Raw genomic sequence first — 17977 nt, 5'->3', positions numbered from 1 at the left:
GAAGTGTATCTTACTTTGTGTTTGCATAGCAAAAAGGGGTGCTTATCCATGCCTTAGGCTCTGACGTGCTTTTGTGATAACACAGTAAACACTGCTATCACCACCCATGGAAATGCACTCCACATGTTTCATTCTCTGTGTCAAGCTGTTGTTTGCATGTTGCCTCTAAGCTCCTTACATTCATTAGATATACTGAGACAACTGAAGCATCTGAGTTTTGGTTGTTTGGTGTGGTTCTTTTAAACTGCAGAGATGAAATAGGAAACATTCTTAATGAAAGTCACCCAAACTTTTAAGACACACATTTATCATTTAAAAATGGCAAATCCTGAAAAAACAGAATAGTAATATGGTAGAGAAAAACAAATTACTAGCATGGAGGAAAATTATTATCAGTCCCCTTTGCAAGAAAGCCTGTGGGAGTGTCAGCTCTGCGCAGTTGTGGGAGATTCAATATGTTAAGAGTCAAATCATGTGTTACTGGTAAATGATTAAGAGGCAAGTCGGCATTGGCCTGTCAGCCCTGCACAGCTGTGGGAGATTCAATACTTAAGAGCCAAATAGACATCGGTCAGAGAGGTCTATTTGGGGAGCTCAGCAAAGGTGGAGAGCTCTGCTTGGTGAGCTCTGCTCAGGAGCTCTGTTTTGTGCAGGCTCGGAGAAGTGTTGGTCAGTCCTGCGGTGGCTTGGAGAAGTGCCAGCTCTGCTCTGCACAGGCCTGGAGAAGCAGCAAGGCTTTGAGGAGAAACAGGACTTGGAAGAGAGATAAGAGACTGCTAGGCTGTGCTAGTGTGGTGAAGAAAATGGCAGCACCAAGACTGCCTGTGTGGTATGGAACTGTTTGTGGGAGAGAGGGTTGATGACTGTCTAGTTGCTGATTTGCTTATTATAAAGTAAGAGCTTGAATGAGAGTATAAGTATGTATTACTGTATGAGTATGTATTAATGTGAGAAGAAAAAGAGAGACCTAAAGAAAATAAACAGCCCCTGTCCTGCAGAAAGAAAGAAGAGCACTGTGACATGTGAATTATTTTGGCCGCTACAACTTATTACAATTTATTAAAATTTAATACAAAAGCAGAAAAGGGTACACTGAAAATCTGTGACAATGCTAGCATTGAGGAACAGTGGGCTCTGAAAGAAACATGATTCTGCCTTTGCCAAATTAAAAGCCTCTGAAAGGCATGGGGTGTAATTTTTGGAAATTCTGAGTGCTTCCTGTGCTGTGCTCTATTTGTACTCCTGAATGGTTATCTTGTACACAATATAGAAAAACATAATGCTCAGATGATCTGGAGTACCTGAGGTCTGGCAGTAACACTGTCATGCACAAGGTCGTAGCTCTTCTTGTGAGAATCCCAAGACACAGAAAAACTTAATGCTTAACATTCCGCTGGGACACAGTATCTATCCCACCCAGCAGAAGAGGACATCTATCAATTAATTCCCTCCAGCTCTGGAGTAGCAACAATGTAGAGACAGCAGGGATGGCTACTTCTCTCCTTTGGAGAGATACACTGACCCTGCAAACCTGGGAAGAGTGTTACAGCTACACCATGATCAACGCAAGCTCCATCTCCTCTCTCCACAAAGCAAGAGAGGCTCAGGAGGAAGACAATAAATATGAATAATTCGTTTTTCCACACTACACATAGCAAAGCACATTCTCATTCATAAGCTCTGCAGCAGACAAGTTCCAGTTCACTGCAAGACACTCCATCCCACACAGTCACCTGAGGAACTAAATGCTTCTTAGGAATCTCAGGGAAGATGTTCCCATGGGAATATATCTATGTGTACATTAGTGTTTCTATCCCAGATTTGAGTATTTTGTAGTCATTCCTGCAGAACTCATAAAGTGCTCAAAATCGAATGCTTTCCATTACAGCCTCTCTCCCTACAACAGCTTTAATCCTTAAAATCCAGAAACACACCTCTCAGCATGCCTCATACGAACACTATAAATAGACATTTGGGGATGAATGGTCCCACTACAACCACAAAAAGTCATAAGAGGTGCATGGAGAGCACCTCTTATTTCTATGAGGGACTGGACCGCAGCCCTAACTATGACCGTGGGTCATTGCAGTCCCACTTCGGGCATTTTCAATCCCAGGCTGTAAACCAGTAAACCTGAACTCCACTACTGCTCAGTCTGGCTAAACATTCGTATTACCCCTGTTTAATTTTTCACCAACTACTGCTGCGCTCTAACTGCCAAACACTTCACCAAAACTCCAGACCACACAGACCAAAATGGATGGAAAGCAACAGGCGATTTGTACATCTACACACTCTCATACTCTCCTGGGGATAAGGGCAGTTGCTCAACATGTGACTTTACCATTATATCTTGCAACACTTTATTAATTGCCTCACTGTCAGGGAACTGTTCCAGAATTTGCTTAATAAAATTTTTCATGACAGCTAAGCCATGGGATGTGTCCAGTGCACAAAAATCAGTTTTAAATATTTTTCATTCACTTAACAGAAAGCATGTTACATGCCAAATTTGTAGTCATAGTTCACATCCTTATATAAAATCTTCACCATTTGTGGTCTCCCTACATAAAGAACAAAATTAGACTACCAGCATATATGCTCTGTTACGTTCGAGGCATTAAAGAGGTGGAGGATGTCATCAATATTACAGCAGATCTGGCACCCGTTAAAGCAAAATCTGCATAGATGAAGGAGCAATCATTAAGGCTTTACAGACTGACTTTCCTCCAGAGTGTCAAAAATCCTCCCCACATGCCCTCAAGTGCTGGAGTTTTAGTTTTGATCTCTGATTTAGCTGAAAGATGTGTAAAAGCAGGCACAACATTATCCATTGACTAAGTGACTGAGACAGCCCTGTGTGTTGTTTATTCCAGTGAGTGCATAAAATATCTTGCGGTCATGAAACGTGTCAGAATGATGTTTGAACAGAAATATACAATTATCTTGTTCATAAAGCAGAAACCTCTCTCTCAGCAAGAAAACTCACCTCATGATATTTCTGAAAAAAAAATACTGCAACAGGAATCCCAGTGCACCTTCGGGAGGACAGTACTTTCCATTTTATTTCCCTCTTTTTTTAAGCATTTAGCTGTTCTGTTTCAGGAATGCATAGGAAAGGAATGCATAGTTCAAACTGAGAAAAACAGTATTCTGTAGAAGCAGATCTAATTTTAATTACAAAGCAATATCAAATATGTATGGACACAATAAGAAGACAGAATTTGTTCAATGGTCTCTCCCCTAGATTCATAAACTTTCTTCATCATTCATCCTGCAGGGTAAAACACTCAGAATCCTCCTCCAGCAAACATTTTGGTTTCTGCATAAGCAGTGAATCCTCTGGAGACAGAGGAGGCAGAGATAGGTTAGGAAATGCAATTCCTTCTGTATCTCTAAGGAGAAGTTCCAAACATTACGTAGGGCACAAACCAGCTCTGCAGGTTCACCATGAATACAGCTGTTCTTGTCATCTCTGAGTACTGTCAAGTCAGAGAATTAGGAATTTCAAAAAGGATTTACATGTCACTGTGCCTATCTGCTTGGTTTTTTAAAAAAAACAGAAACTAGAAGAGAAGGAAAAAACCCACTTTGATGCAGTGAACAGAAAAAAGAAGTTCCCTCCTGAACAGATTACCTGTGTGGCCAAGACTGAAAGCAAAGAGGTTTACTTCATAGAGAAAAAGGGTAATACAAATAACACTAGCAATACTGAGACAGGCAGCAAGTAAGAGAACCACAGAGGTCAGTCTGGGGCAGGAGAAAAGCGAGGACATCACAGGCATAACTAACAACCTGCCTGGACATCAAGGAGGATATATACCTCTTGGTCCATACCTGCCAACACCTGATAGTTTTCATCCTTCTTGGAGTACCTACCATCAAAGCCCAGCCTGGCTAAGCAGAAGGAGGGCACCAAAATCACTATTAGAAATCAGCTGCCCTCAAAATGACCAAAAGCTCCATCTGTGGATGGTGGAGAGAAGAAAGAAGGGGAAGGCACCTAAACCCACATATGCATCTTCCCTTTTACTTTCTAATCCATAGAAGATACAGCTAGCCAGAGCTCTTAAAAGCAAGTTAATGGAAATGCATCAAATGCAACAGAAGTTCTTCATCCTCAGAATACCAGCTATATATGGAAAAACTGAAAATGACATACAACTCTCTTGAGTTTTTTGGATTACAATGATAGCTCTGATCACAAAGCAACAGCAGCATAACTACTCACAGAGTAAAAAGAACTGTAAAAAGACAGATGTTGGAGCTATGAATAAAAAAACATTGTGTCTATTTTTTCAGGACCTGAGATATCCACTGAACTATTTAGCACCTCATGACAGAAAACCGTATCATTTCCTGGAAACAAGACAGAATGTCTAAGTAAATTCTAACACAACCAAAAAAAAAAAAAAAAAAGTGAATATTCATACAGAAGAGTATGTTAGCAGTGCTAAGAGTTTTAAGAGGAAATTCATCTAGGGAGGAAGGGAAGTTTAGTTTTCAATAATTATTTGTTTCCTCATGCTATATGAAAACCCGTTGCAGGACACAGAAACATTTCTGTTATTCCTGAACCACCCCAGTATCATTCAGAATTTCACACAACAGCGCAAATGTAAAGAGCGGGCAAAAATCTGTATTATAAAGACTGAAAGTGCTGGATCTCAATTTAAAAATATGTACATTACATTAAGGCTTTGGGAAAGACAGAAAAAAATGTAATATGAGTTGAGAGGGGTCAGCCTAGCAGACCATGAAAATAAAGATTTTTCTGACTTTAAAATAGATTAAAATAAATTAAATTGGTAAGAATAAATTAGTTAATGAGCAAGAAGGTGAAGAAACTGAAGTTTCTAAAGTACAACCTAGTTGTTATAAGACTTGATCATTACAAATTGCAGTTATCAGAACAAAGACATACAAACATTTAGGATACTGTAAAAGCCTTAAAGTACACAGACTATTACAGGTAAGTTACAGGATGTATACAAACCCACAGATATATACATTACCCTGTGCAGAGAGTATGTTACCAAGAGCAACAAAATTATAACAAGTGAGTCAAGATAATTCACTGAGACAGTAAACTACAAAAGATGCTGCCACCCCCAAAAAAAGGCAAAAACCCCACCACCAAAATACAAAATATAGATGAAACTTCAAAAACCAGTACTTCTGGTAATTACTGTCCAAATACTAACTCCATCATCAAAATGATGATCAAAAAATACACCTTGGGGGAAAAAAACTCAATGAGACAAAAGTAAGCAATGATTAGTGTGAATCTATAACAATTCTTTGAACAATCTCTGTGAAATAATTACAGGAATCAGCAAACCAGGTAATGATGTTTATCAACAGATCTAGGTTTCTGCTCTGTCTCCAACACAGTGTATTGCCCCACTTCCAAAAAAAAAAAAAAAAACAAAACAGTAGAAAGAGTAACTTAGAAGTACCATGAATATAAGCACTGCGAAAAGGACTGAAAACTGTCTGGAGAACTGAAGAAAAGGATAATGAAGAAGAGATGCAACTGGTGAGTTGGATGATGACCTCAGAAGGGTATTGCAGGAGTCTGGGTTTAGGCATGGTATTGATATCTTCACGATGGAGGGGGCAGTAAGCTAAGAGTTGCTGAAAGGCAGGAGTAGAAATCAAAACCAGTGGGTCTGCAGACCAGAATTACAACTTGCGTTTCCCCTCCTGCCCCAATCCAACTCAACCCTGTGGTTCTTGCTACATTCAAAGCTGCACAAACCTCTAACAGAGCAGGGAGATGGCAAGTCATTTATACAAACTGAATGCAACAGAGCTCACCTCTTGACACCCTAAAGAAAACGTGAAGTAGAAAATAAGCAGGGAAACAGATTAGACTAGTAAAAATTACCTTAGCAGTTGGGATCATAGATTTATGAACTACATGTTCTTTCACTGGAAAGTTTCTAAATAACAGAATAAAACAAAAAAACAGGTGTAAACACTGGAAGGGTGTAGTCAATACTGCCATCTCTGCAATGCACCCTGTAACTGCTGAAATCTCTACACAACCGGAGTCTTGCTGTCTTCACACACACACACAAGCATCCAGTTCCTGGAATTTCTTCTTCTCCAGTAGTTATTCTACCCTCCCTTTAATTCAGTTAAAACTCAGGCCAACTACATGAATTACTTTGTGTGGTCTCATCATCACAACATGAATTAAGCATTCCTTTACTGTGCTTTCCCTGAAATTACACCATAAACTCTTCTGGGCAAGATACAAGCCAGCCTCTGATTCTCAAGAAGCTACAGGATGAAAATGGCTACTTATCTGGTGCATGTACTCCATGAAGAAAAAAAATAACCAGAATTGTCCTGAACACATTTTCCTGAAACTGTGTACATTGTTCATTTTTCACTTAGATGTGCCACTCTTTTTGCTTTAATGCCCATGAGCTAGCAGCATGGTTTGGTTTGGGGACTGATGATTCCTGCTCAAGTCTTCTCCGTTCTGGAGGCTGTAAAGTACCAACTGCCAGACCGTATGAGAGAACTAATCCGGAAATCCTGGCAGCATGAGTGGATTCTCCAGTCAAAACAGAAAAGCCTCCCTGGATCTGCACCTAGCAACTGGCAGGGGCACCGCGAGCTGCTGGAGCGATTTCATGTGAATGGCTCCGTCTGCACGCTGAATCACTCACAGCACCGTCTGTAAAAGCCTCTGCTGTTTCCTTCCTTTTCCCAGGACTGAGCTAAAGAAAATTCACACAGAGCAGGAGCAAGCCGGGTCGGTGTGTTTGGTGCACTCCACCTATTGGCACACTGAATGTCTTGAGATAAACCCTTCAAATCACCTAAATTCAGGCTGGCACTGCACAGCTTCAGAGTTCAAACTGCACCCCAGGTAACTGTCCCATCTAATGCAAGAGCAAACATCACTCTCTGACTGCAAGGTATTATCTGTTACCCAATTTTAAAGCAACAGAGTGAAAGTGAAGGATCAGCTGTCTTTTACTCTGAAAAGCCTAAAGAAATAGGATTAAAAGTATGTTCTGTAGCATCTCTGTGGCGTGTACAGCACCCCACAGGGCATCTCATCTGTATTTTTGCAATCACTGTTCAAAGAAATAACCACATCTCATTTCTCACTCCACAACAGGGCTTGGAGTTTGTGTCTGTAAAAATAAAACCAAAACCAAAAACACACCAACAACTGATGTCCTGATCCTGCAGCGTACTTTTGTAGACTCTGTCGTTAAGAGCATTCAAAAAAAAGAAAAAAATCAAGAATCTGTCATCCCAGAAGAGATTACAGGTTCAAATCCAAGATTACTGCCACAGATCCTAAACACAGCTATTTTGTAAGCACCTACTAAAACCAGTACTACCACCACCTGTTTAAGATGCTCCACGCAGTCCTTCAGATTTTCCACTTAGAAGGACAGTGTTACGAACAGTTACCATGTCATGTTTTAGTATCAGAACTATAAAATACATCCTTAGTCATTTTGAAAATCTTTTTTTTCTTTTTTCTTCTTCTTTTTGAAAACAGAGATTCCTTCTATACTTAAACTACTACAACCCTTCAAGCATTTTGGGGTGTTGAAATCCACCACCCATGCTAGCAAACTGTTAGGGCACTGCCTGACAAAACTCCAAGATGTGCCAATTAGCATTCTTGCTAACCAGTTCTCAGGCATTCCCCAGCAGATAGAAGGGTCCAGGAACCATTCCCAAAGGCAGCTCACACACAAACACTCTGTCTTGGAGACAAAAATGTGTGACTAACCTCCGTGCCTGGAAACAATACACCATTATATCTGAACTTTATGCATCAATTTCCACAGCATTTCATCATTAACTTGAAATTGTTTGTGACTGCTTTCTGGTCTCTTTATATTTAATAAATTATTAAGTCCTGTTGTAAATTCTCCTGATACTGTTTGGGTTTGGGGGGGATGGCGGAATTTTTTCTTTGTTTTCCCTTTGCAATCCTATTTCTTTTTTGCTTTTGTTGCAGTTGGGTGAAAGACCAAAAAAAGTGGGCATACAGATTGACTGCATGAAAAAGGCTTTACACAGTGTTGTCAGAAATACCCAAAGTCACCTTTGCAACATGTGCCGTTTTGTAGTAACTTTACATATTACAACAGCAGGTCAAAAAATGGCCAAGTGCAAATCTTGATTTTTTTTTTTAAAAGCACAATTCTCTTCCAAAGAGAGTTGCTATGGGGAAAATATCATTGTAAGATAATATGTTTGCAAGGAGCAAAGTATGTCTTCAATCCAGATTGTTTACTTCTTCCTGGGGTTTAAGCAAACAAGGGAAAAATAACAAGTGTTTTTAATGAAGATGTTGACTCATTTAATATTTTTCCAAAGGAAGCTTTTAAAGAACAATAATTTTTCAGCCACTTATGGTTTTTGCAACTATCTTGACTGGTCAGATTTCCAATTATTGCAGGAGTTATTTCTGTTTGTGAACACTTCTGCTGAAAAAGAACTCATGGTATACAGCCCATACCTTCTCATTTCTGGCTGTGAGCAACCTTGAGAAATTTTATGCTATACTTAACCTTATACAGATTGGTATGATGCATTTTATCTCAAGTTTCCAGCATTATTTTCAGTCAGGAGAAATTTTTCCTCTAAATGTAACAGTTCATTCTTCATCCCTGGGTCCGTAATGGAGTTTCTTAGTAACTCCCATAAACAGCAACTATGAATAGCATGATTATTATTCACACTCGGCCTGCTACAGCTGGACCTGGAGAGCTGCATCTATCTTGACAGCACACTGAAATGGCAAGAGCTGATTATCAACACACCTCCATCAAAAATGAAGTGTTAAACCCTGAAAAGAGGAAAATGGGAACACTTTTATGAACTGAATATCTGTAGTTGGAAAGGATAAAATAAACTGCCTGCAGAAGAGTGTAAGGAAGAAGAGTGTGTTTGGTGCTTTTTTTTTTAGTTTTATGCCAGAAAGAAAAAGATTTAGTATTAATTTAATTACTGCTGAATTACTACAATTGTGTTTTCACTATCAGACAAAGAATTAAAACAGAATGAGAACAAGGTAATCCAACAGGAACAAAAAGATGATTTGTAAGGTCTAGAAAGGGCCTCTGAGAAAGCAAGGCTAGGGAGAAAAATGAAGCTGTATTTAAGCAAACAATGAAGGAACAGACAAGCAGCCTCAGCTGAAGGAAGAACTGTGTGGAGATTTTTTCCATATGCAGCAGGGAAAAAGACACAGGAGAAGTCATCTGGTGACAGCTTGACTTTAACAGGAAAAGGAGAGAATGATTATCTGGACATAATGAACCTTGCCAACAGGTTGATATTATCCACACTGGGGAGTGGGGAGGGAAGTGCAAAAAGAGAGAGAGAATAAGAAGATTAAGAGAGCCATTTTCACTATGTTTGATTTAATAAAGCCAAAATACCCAGAAGCACTACAGAAAACAAGTATTTTATCACAGGAAGTGATAAAACCAGTCCTCCCAACCCACCTGCTTTTTTTGAGGGAGAAGAGAAAAATCAGCTGCCATTTCTCTCATTCTTTAACCTAAGCAATTAAACCTTGGGTTTTTAATTTACTGTCCGTTCCAGGGGACCAGCAACAACCATACAGGCAAAATCCAGACTCCCTATTTCACTCTCCCATAGAAAAGGCACTAATCTCTTCTTTTGCTAAAGGTAATTTCAGGAACATTGATATACATTATTAAATCATTGCTGACCTATACAGAAAATTCAATCTAGGCAAATGCAACCAAAAAGTGAAAATACAGTACTTCCTCAACAATGACTCATTTTGGCTCTAATCTTGGGGCAATTAATTCTGCCAAATGATCGTTTCTTGGCTGCCTCCTATATTTGATCTGTATAAGTGCACTGAAGATGCCTAGACAGACCAGAGCATCCCAAGGTGCAAGCCTCATGAGGTGCCAAAAGCCCTTTCAAGACAAAACAGCATACGAAGTTCCTGCAAGCAGAAAGCATCCTGTATCTCACAGGAGCCACTTTCCACTTTATGGGATCGAACTGATGATTTGTAGTTTGAGATCTAAACTGTGCTGCATTGTCTTATTGATTTTCCAGTTGCCTTTTATTATTACTACAGCTCCACTCCTACTGTTCAGCCAGCATCCAAATATGCAAGAGAATAAATAATGTAAAAATTTTTACTCAAAGCTGTAAGAAAAAGGAAAAGTAGGTAAAAGTAAAAAAATTATACTTACATTTTAAATCAGGAACTATCCTTTTAGCTTGTCCCTGTTAACTACCTAGCTTTGCCTAAGGATACCTGCATTTTTCATATTTTTTTCCTCCACACTGCAGCACCAATCCTCACCAATATATTAAAATACTTATATGCACTATTTGTATTTACTGAAATACACATTCACCTTCAACCCAGGATCGGTCAAGTCCTTAAGCACACATCTAAGTTCCTCCACCTCCACTAGCAATCAAGACATGAATTATAATGCCAATTGCAATACACAGGAAATACACAGTTAAAATGAAAGGCAAGATCATTGCCTTTAGGATAGAGAATTTTCAGATTTTGTTCATTAATGAACTCCAACATGGAGTGTGGAAAAAAACTAATTCAACAAAAACAGTTCAGCTCCAGTTTAGTAAATATTGGATCAAATCCTGCATAAACCAACTTTGTAACTATTTTCACTTAAGAATAACAAGTAAGAATAACAACTTGTGAATTGGTAGCAACACATATTACACACGGATACGTGCCTTTCCCCTACCAGAGATACAGAAACCAGTGTTAAGCAAATACTGAGCTTCACAAACACTTACCAAATCCATTAAGACAATTAATTTCTCAATTTGTAATGATAACTCCCAACACCCTAGTAACTTTCTAGTAGCACTTTCTACTCCTTGATTCCTTTTCAGCCCTGGAAGAAGCAAAGAGCACACCCATAAGTGCTGTTGAAACAAAACCACGTTACTGCAAATTTAATCAAACACACAAAATTGCCACAGAGGCAGCTTTAACCCACAGGCTTAGCTTAATTAGAAAGGCTTCTCATCTGAAACTCTTGCCAAGAGTACCTATTGTAACTGTACAATTAGAGGCTCAAGCATGAAGTCAGGAATACAAGCCCTAGTACGCAGTTTCTAAAATGTGTCAACAGAACATGGCAAAGAAGTCATCCTAACTTGCATCCCCATCCTTATCTCATCTTACTATTTTGAACCATTATAGCATGATCCCAGCAGCTCAAGGCGCTTGCTGGTTATAGTTCCAACATCGCTTACAGGATAAATATAAATCCACTAAATCTCCTGCCTGCTGTCTACGTAATCCCTTAACCTTTCTCCTTCCACAGTTATGGTTCTCTGCAGCCTTCTCATCTCTGGCCTCTGCTCTTTTCATTCTCATGCTACCTTCCCTTTCCCACTTACTTTTCCAAATCGTCAACATTCAGCATATCTTCACTGTCAGACTCATAGTCACTACCCTTTTACCTCACAGCTTGCTTCAGCATGTTGTTTTGGTTTTTACACTTTATTGAGGGATGGGAATTTTAAAGAGAGTTCTTTGGTTACCGGATTTCTATTAAATTTAGCATCTCCCCGCAAGACACAGACCAAGCAGAAAATATTTAGCAAGAAAGCAAGTTTCCAGTCATCAATGTGCTACAAAAAGAACTCAACAGGACAGTGTATATCACATTTAAAAGGGGGAAAAAAAAAAGAAAAAAAAGTCAGGCTAGTAAATTATTAGTCAAACTACAGGCCAAGGTATTCAAACTGCACAGAAAGCACTCCTGAATTAAGATTAAAAAGACATGAGGACATCTTACACTATTGGACCATCAGCAGCAGAAAGAAATGAGCATTCTCAGATTTTATCACCCTCATTTTCACTCATGCAAAAAAAGGTAAAAGGTCTAAAAACAGACCACAAGTAAACCAAAGCTTTGCTCTGCTTGTTTTCTTCCTGATTTCTAATGCAGTTTTTACAAATTATGTCTTCTCCTTGTTCAAAAGCTAGACACACACAGAAATTCAAGTTTGGTCTTTTAAACAACAATCAAATAATAATTTAGATACATAAAAAATAAATTAATCAGTAGTGTAGCCAGGTGATATTTTGGGGGATATCTATACAGATTTTTGTTTGGGAAAGCTCATACAAAGCAAAACCTTTGTCATTATAAAGGCCCCATTACTACACAATTTTACATACAGGCTGAGGCACAAGAAGATCCAGTCACATAGTATTTCTACAAATAAACACACAGACAGCAAAGTTCACTATCACTGTCAATAATAAGCTCCAGCTGAGAGAAAAACCTCATTCATGCCAACCTTATCTCCAGTTTTGCACAGCTGGACCTGAACAGCTCAAGGAATAAAGTAAAACTTCTATTAATATAAAAATTAAGTAATATATTAAATGTATCATTTTTCTAGGGTGAGTTTATAATTTATTAACCTCATATAAAGAACTAAATTTAGAGTTATAATGGTTACTAATACACACTCATATTTTTTAAAAAAATAAAGTAACAGTAGTAGTACTCACTTCAGTTAAACGAGGTATACTGAAGCCCATGCCTTATTTAAAGCATGTCAGTTGCACCACTGAACCCAAGGTGTACTTACATATTTAATAAGTCTACCATAACAGGACCTTGTCAGTTAACTTTACTCACAACTGGAATAAGCACAAGTAATTTTATAGAATAAGACAGAAAAAAAAAAAAATCCTTACTATTTAAGATGTTTAGGCTATTGTTACTAAAAGGTTAATTAGATGCGTGAAGCTATTGTATGAAGCCTGCAAAAACGGGAATAAAGTGTTTGTTATATCAATGACTCAGAAAATAAGTATCTCATTAGTACCTCCCGAAAGGAGGTTTTCCTGCTGCTCCAGACACATTTCCAGTAGTTTTGAAGACCTGCTTCCCCCATTGCCCTCTTTCACACCTTGGTTCTGTGCTTTATCAGGCAGGCTGCACAAGTGGGTCACCTCTCTCCCTTGAACATGGAAACAGACAGTGGCCACTGGTCCTTCAGGTTGTTTTTCATAACCTCTCCATTTTACCTCTGCAACTACAACTTCACCCTACTGCTGCTGTAAGACTGCCTGACATATGGGTCCAAGCGAAGCTTCAGAAACAAACAAAAAACATGGGAAAATAAATGTCATCATAAGAATTAGTTAAGCATCCCTCAGGCTCCAGCCCCTTCCTGTGTCTGTCATCACTTCAGCTAATTTGCAGTCACGAAGTCTCTCAGATGAGGAGGATGACACACTGAATCCTGACCTTTGAGCTGCAAACCTAGCCTTGAGCGACTTGGTGACCTACATGGTAGCTGCACAGCTCAATAACTAGTTGGCTGGAGCCTGCAAATGCAGGACTCATCTCTGATTCTCCCCACACCACCCCATATGCTGTTACTAGACTGTTTGCTATAAAATGCAATTTCCAAAAAGCTGGCTCTATTAGCCTGTTGGCTTGCTGAAACACTGCTTTGAAAGAATTTTAATAGTAAAACAAAAATTTTATTTTATTTTCCAACTTAAACACTATGCAATTTACACAGCAAGAGAAAAAAATACACATAGATATGCAGCACCTAAATACCTCTCCTCCCACTTATTTTTCCTAACGCTACTTCCCAGTGTTTTAGCTGAGTAACACACAATTGTGGTTTCACATTTTGTAGGGCCAAAGATCTACAGTGCATCTGCAAAGACAGACAAAGTTAGCAGACATCTCTGCACTGAAGTGGCACTGGGGCCCTCTGATACTAGGCCACGCATGCAAGCCAACTGCTGGAAAGATATACCTGAAAAAGTAGGGTTTGGCAAAACTTAGTGTGCTAAAATGCAGCAAATCATCAGCTACATAGATCACCAACCAGACTAGCTGCATACTTCTCCTCATTTCCCCCTGAAAATGCACAGCTAGAATATTAGTCGTCACTATTGCTTTCTGCATCCCATGTCCTTAAGAGACTCTGCTGGCATTTCTCAGTGTTGCAGAATTAGGCTTTCTTATCCTCTTAATGACCAAAACACAGCTGTCCAACATGTTCCAGCTGGCACAACCCTGGCATCTCTGCTGTTAACCCAGCAGCACATCATCTGGGCTATTTTATCCCGTTTAATATGCAGTGATGCAACTAACTCACAACTTCTTTTTCTCCCCATTGAAAAATAAAATTGTAGCATTGTGAAAGTTCCTAGAAAGTTTTGTCCAAATCATTAAGTTCAAATACAGATCTGATTAAGAGTCTAGAGACAAAAAGTTGAGTGGTTTGGAATTTGTTACGTCTAGTGTCTTATCAGCTATGTACATACCAGGGGATAAACAAATTATACAACTAAATTATATCTCCTCTGTATATACAGTGATAGGTAGCGGGTAGCTATCTGTAGATAAGATTAAGCAGTTTGAAGCGTGTGGCACAGGAAAGAGAGAAAGGTAAGTCAGAACTACGAAATGTCATCATTAATTGCACGTTTCTGCTGAAGCGACCAAGAGCAATATGATTCCTGATACTAGGATCTTTATTTATATGTTTAGAATTTCAGTACCTAAAAATCCTAGGGGAAAAAAAGCAGGAGTCATTTTCACCTTTCAAATATTTTTGGTCAGTATGCAGTCTAAGGAAAACAAGTTCTAGATGAGTTTATAACAGAATTAAATCTTCAGGATTACCCTTAGAACCATAATAGTTAAAACATTTTCAACTGTGGCATAAAACATTTTTCCCCTGCATGCATTACACATAGAATGAGCCACATGGATGCAATAGGATTCAACTGGTTGTGAGCTCATTACCACACCTTGTACAATGTAACACCTAAAGTAAGGACTATTTTTTTCTACCCTGTGGGCATCCAAGGGCACACTCTTAGCACATGTAAATCTGCTGAGCACTATAAATCTACAGAGCTGTAATGACATCATCTCAGATGCTAACTTTAAATTCATCATTTAAAGAGACTAATTTTTAAAGATGCCAAATAAGTTATGCAAAACTTGCATTAATCTCTGAGAAAAGATTCTGAAGCCCATTCTGCTTCTTAGCCATTAAAGCTATGATCTCACAACCACGCTATTCATTAAAAAGAGCACTACAATGATACAGGTACAAGACATTTCAACACTTTCCTGTTACTTTCAGGCTACATGCTGTTTGAGTGTTAAGTAGTACACAAGTACAATTGGGAGAGGAGCGGCTGGAGAGCCGGCCTGCAGAAAGGGATCTGGGAGTGCTGGTCGACAGCAGGCTCAGTGTGAGCCAGCAGTGTGCCCTGGCAGCCAGGAGAGCAAACCGCATCCTGGGACACATCAAACACAGCATAACCAGCCGGGCAAAAGAGGTGACTGTCCCGCTGTACTCAGCGTTGGTGCAGCCTCACCTTGAGTGCTGTGTGCCGTTCTGGGCCCTACAATTTAAGAATGGTGTGAAGGTCCTTGAATGCATTCAGAGGAGGGCAACAAAGCTGGTGGAAGGCTGGAAGGGGAGTGTCCTATGAGGAGCGGCTGAGGGCTCTGGGTTTGTCTAGCTTGGGGTAAAAGAGGCTGAGGGGTGACCTCATTGCTCTCTACAGCTTCCTGAGGAGGGGAGGTGGAGAGGGAGGTGCTGATCTCTTCTCCTGGGATCCAGTGACAGGGTGTGTGGGAATGGTTCAAAACTGCACCAGTGGAGGCTCAGACTTGACATTAGGAAACACTTCTTTACTGAGAGGGTAGTCAAACACTGGAACAGGTTTCCTGGTGAGGTGGTCGATACCCCATGCTTGCCAGTGGCTTAAAAAGAGGTATCTGGACAATACCTGTAACCACATGCTTTAACTTTTGGTCAGTCCTGAAGTGGTCAGGCAGCTGGACTAGATGATTGTTGTAGGTCCCTTCCAACTGAAATATTCTATTCTATTCCAGTATTAAATGGCTTCACTGGAACTAATAAAAAACAGAATTTGGTCCAGGCAGAAATGTACCTTGCACCTCATGGCACTTGATTTTTGCAGTTGGTCTTTGTACAGGATCACCAACTTGATTTAAAGCTGCTGATAATTCATACTACCAAAGAGATAGAAAAACCAACTGTGACAAACAACTTCCCAAAAGACCATTCACATCTTCCAATCTGTATGCCCAGTTCATCTCAGTGGTTCTGTGAATGCCATGGAAATGTCAAACAGACTGACGTGGTTTCTAACACTTGCACTTTAAGAATCTCTAAGGCTTCCATAATGCATCAGAGTTGGGGTCGTTAAGACACCTAAAACACCCCTGCTTTCACACACTACAAACACCGCAGCTCCGCCAGAAATTCAGAGACTCCTTACTCTTCACCTCCTTATCCTTATTACTTGAAGGAATAGAAAGGTACTGGGTAATTTGAAAGAGGGACTACAGCAAAGTTGCTTTCTTTCCAACTGCGCAACTAGTATTACCGAAAACCCTTCTGCAAGTTATCTTTTGCCTTAAATTAAGAGGAAGGGGGAGCAGGACTTCATTTTGAACTCTGCCCGCTATCTCAGTCACAGCGTTTCCTGACACCGCACGCCGCGGGCCTTGCTCCCGGGGCAAGGCTTTCCGTGCTCCGCAGAGCAGGTCCCCCCAGCACCCCACCTCCGCAGCAAGAAGTGCCTACCGGGCCGCTCCGTTACCGCGCCGCCGGACGGGGAGGCGCCGCGGGGGTCTCCCTCCCCGCCCGGGCCGCCGCAGCCCAGCGGGCTGCTCCTGTCTGCAGGGACGCCGTGCACAGCGGACCCCACGCCTTCAGCAGCTGCCGGGCGGACTCCGCGCCCTGCGGTGCAACGCCGTGGCGCAGCGCCGGGAGGCGGCGGGGAAGCCGCGGGTGCGCGGAGCCCCGCGCAGGGGAACGGGGCGTGCGGGGAGCTCCCGCCGCCGCCCCCGCCGCTGCCGCCGCCGCCGCGCCGAGCGGAGCCGCCTCCCGGGCCCCTGCGACCGGCTCCGCGCCGGCCAGCCGCCACCCGAGTCCCGGCCCGGCCCGCTGCCCGCCGAGCCGCCCCGCCGCCGCCGCGGCCCCTCTCCCCGCCGGCACCTGGATGTGGCAGGAGATCTCGGAGTCGTCCAGCAGCCGCACGGTGCATTTCATCTCCGGGCTCAGCGACCTGATGCTGGAGCTCCGGAACCGGATCATCCCGGCAGCCCGCCCGCCGCCGCCCCTCAGGCAGCCGCAGGGGGCCAGCCTGCAGCGGCGCCCGGCCGACCGCGGCACGGCGCGGCGCGGCGCGGCACGGCGTGGCGCGGCACGGCGGCGGCGGCGCCGCCCCTCAGTCCCGCGGCGCCCCGCCGCCGCCCGCCATCCGCCCGCCCGCCGCCGCGGCTGGGGCCGCCGCTGCGTCAGGCTGCGCCCCGCTCGCCGGCCTCAGCATCCTCCTGCGCCCGCCCCCAGCCTGGCACGGCACGGCACGGCCCGCGGGGGCACCTCTCCGCCCTCGACTGCTCCCCCCGCCTCGCCGCCCCACCGGCCCCGGCTGGGCTCCCTGCGGGGCTCCGCTCCGTCGGGCTGGGGAGAAGAGACAGCCCCGAGAGGGAAACGGTCAGCGCGTTTGTCGCCCTGCCCCGGCACAGGAGAGGTACCCCTGGTTCTGAGTGCCCCTGAGCGACTGGTACTCGCGTGGGAGGCAGGGAGTGCCCGGTGCCCCGCAGAAGGGGGGCATCCCTCAGCTGATGGCGGGAAGTGAAGTCCCCACGCTGCCCGGCCAGAGCGCGGGTCTCCAGGGTATCCCAACACAGGAGGAGGACTCCGATTGTTTGGGGTTTTTTTTTAATATATATATATATATATAAAAATTTACCAGAGAAGATCAGTGCACTGCAAGGAAACGGAAGAAAACCTAATGCACTTTCATTTAAGAGTGCAAGTCTTGAAAACTGGTTTCCTCAGGGAAGAAGAACGGTCCGTTAGGGAGGAGCAGTCTCATCCCATTTGTTGTGTAAGTGGGAAAGAAAATATA

The 17977-nt window shown here is 42.2% G+C and overlaps 1 protein-coding gene across 4 annotated transcripts in view; it reads right to left on the bottom strand.

Annotated features, from left to right (window-relative positions):
- The window catches only part of FRMD3 (FERM domain containing 3), a 146785-nt gene extending 129569 nt beyond the window's left edge, over window positions 1–17216 (bottom strand). For all 4 annotated transcript variants that reach the window (XM_074813018.1, XM_074813020.1, XM_074813019.1 and 1 more), the window contains exon 1: window positions 17059–17216. In XM_074813018.1, coding sequence (XP_074669119.1) covers window positions 17059–17157 — 99 coding nt within the window. In that variant the 5' untranslated portion in view covers window positions 17158–17216. The remainder of the gene's footprint in view (window positions 1–17058) is intronic.
- Between the last annotated feature and the right edge of the window lie 761 nt (window positions 17217–17977).

This window comes from Strix aluco, chromosome Z (assembly GCF_031877795.1).
Source record: "Strix aluco isolate bStrAlu1 chromosome Z, bStrAlu1.hap1, whole genome shotgun sequence".
Lineage (NCBI taxonomy): Eukaryota > Metazoa > Chordata > Aves > Strigiformes > Strigidae > Strix > Strix aluco.
The sequence above is the reverse complement of the archived record's forward strand: the minus strand, read 5'-3'. Positions and strand labels throughout refer to the sequence as shown.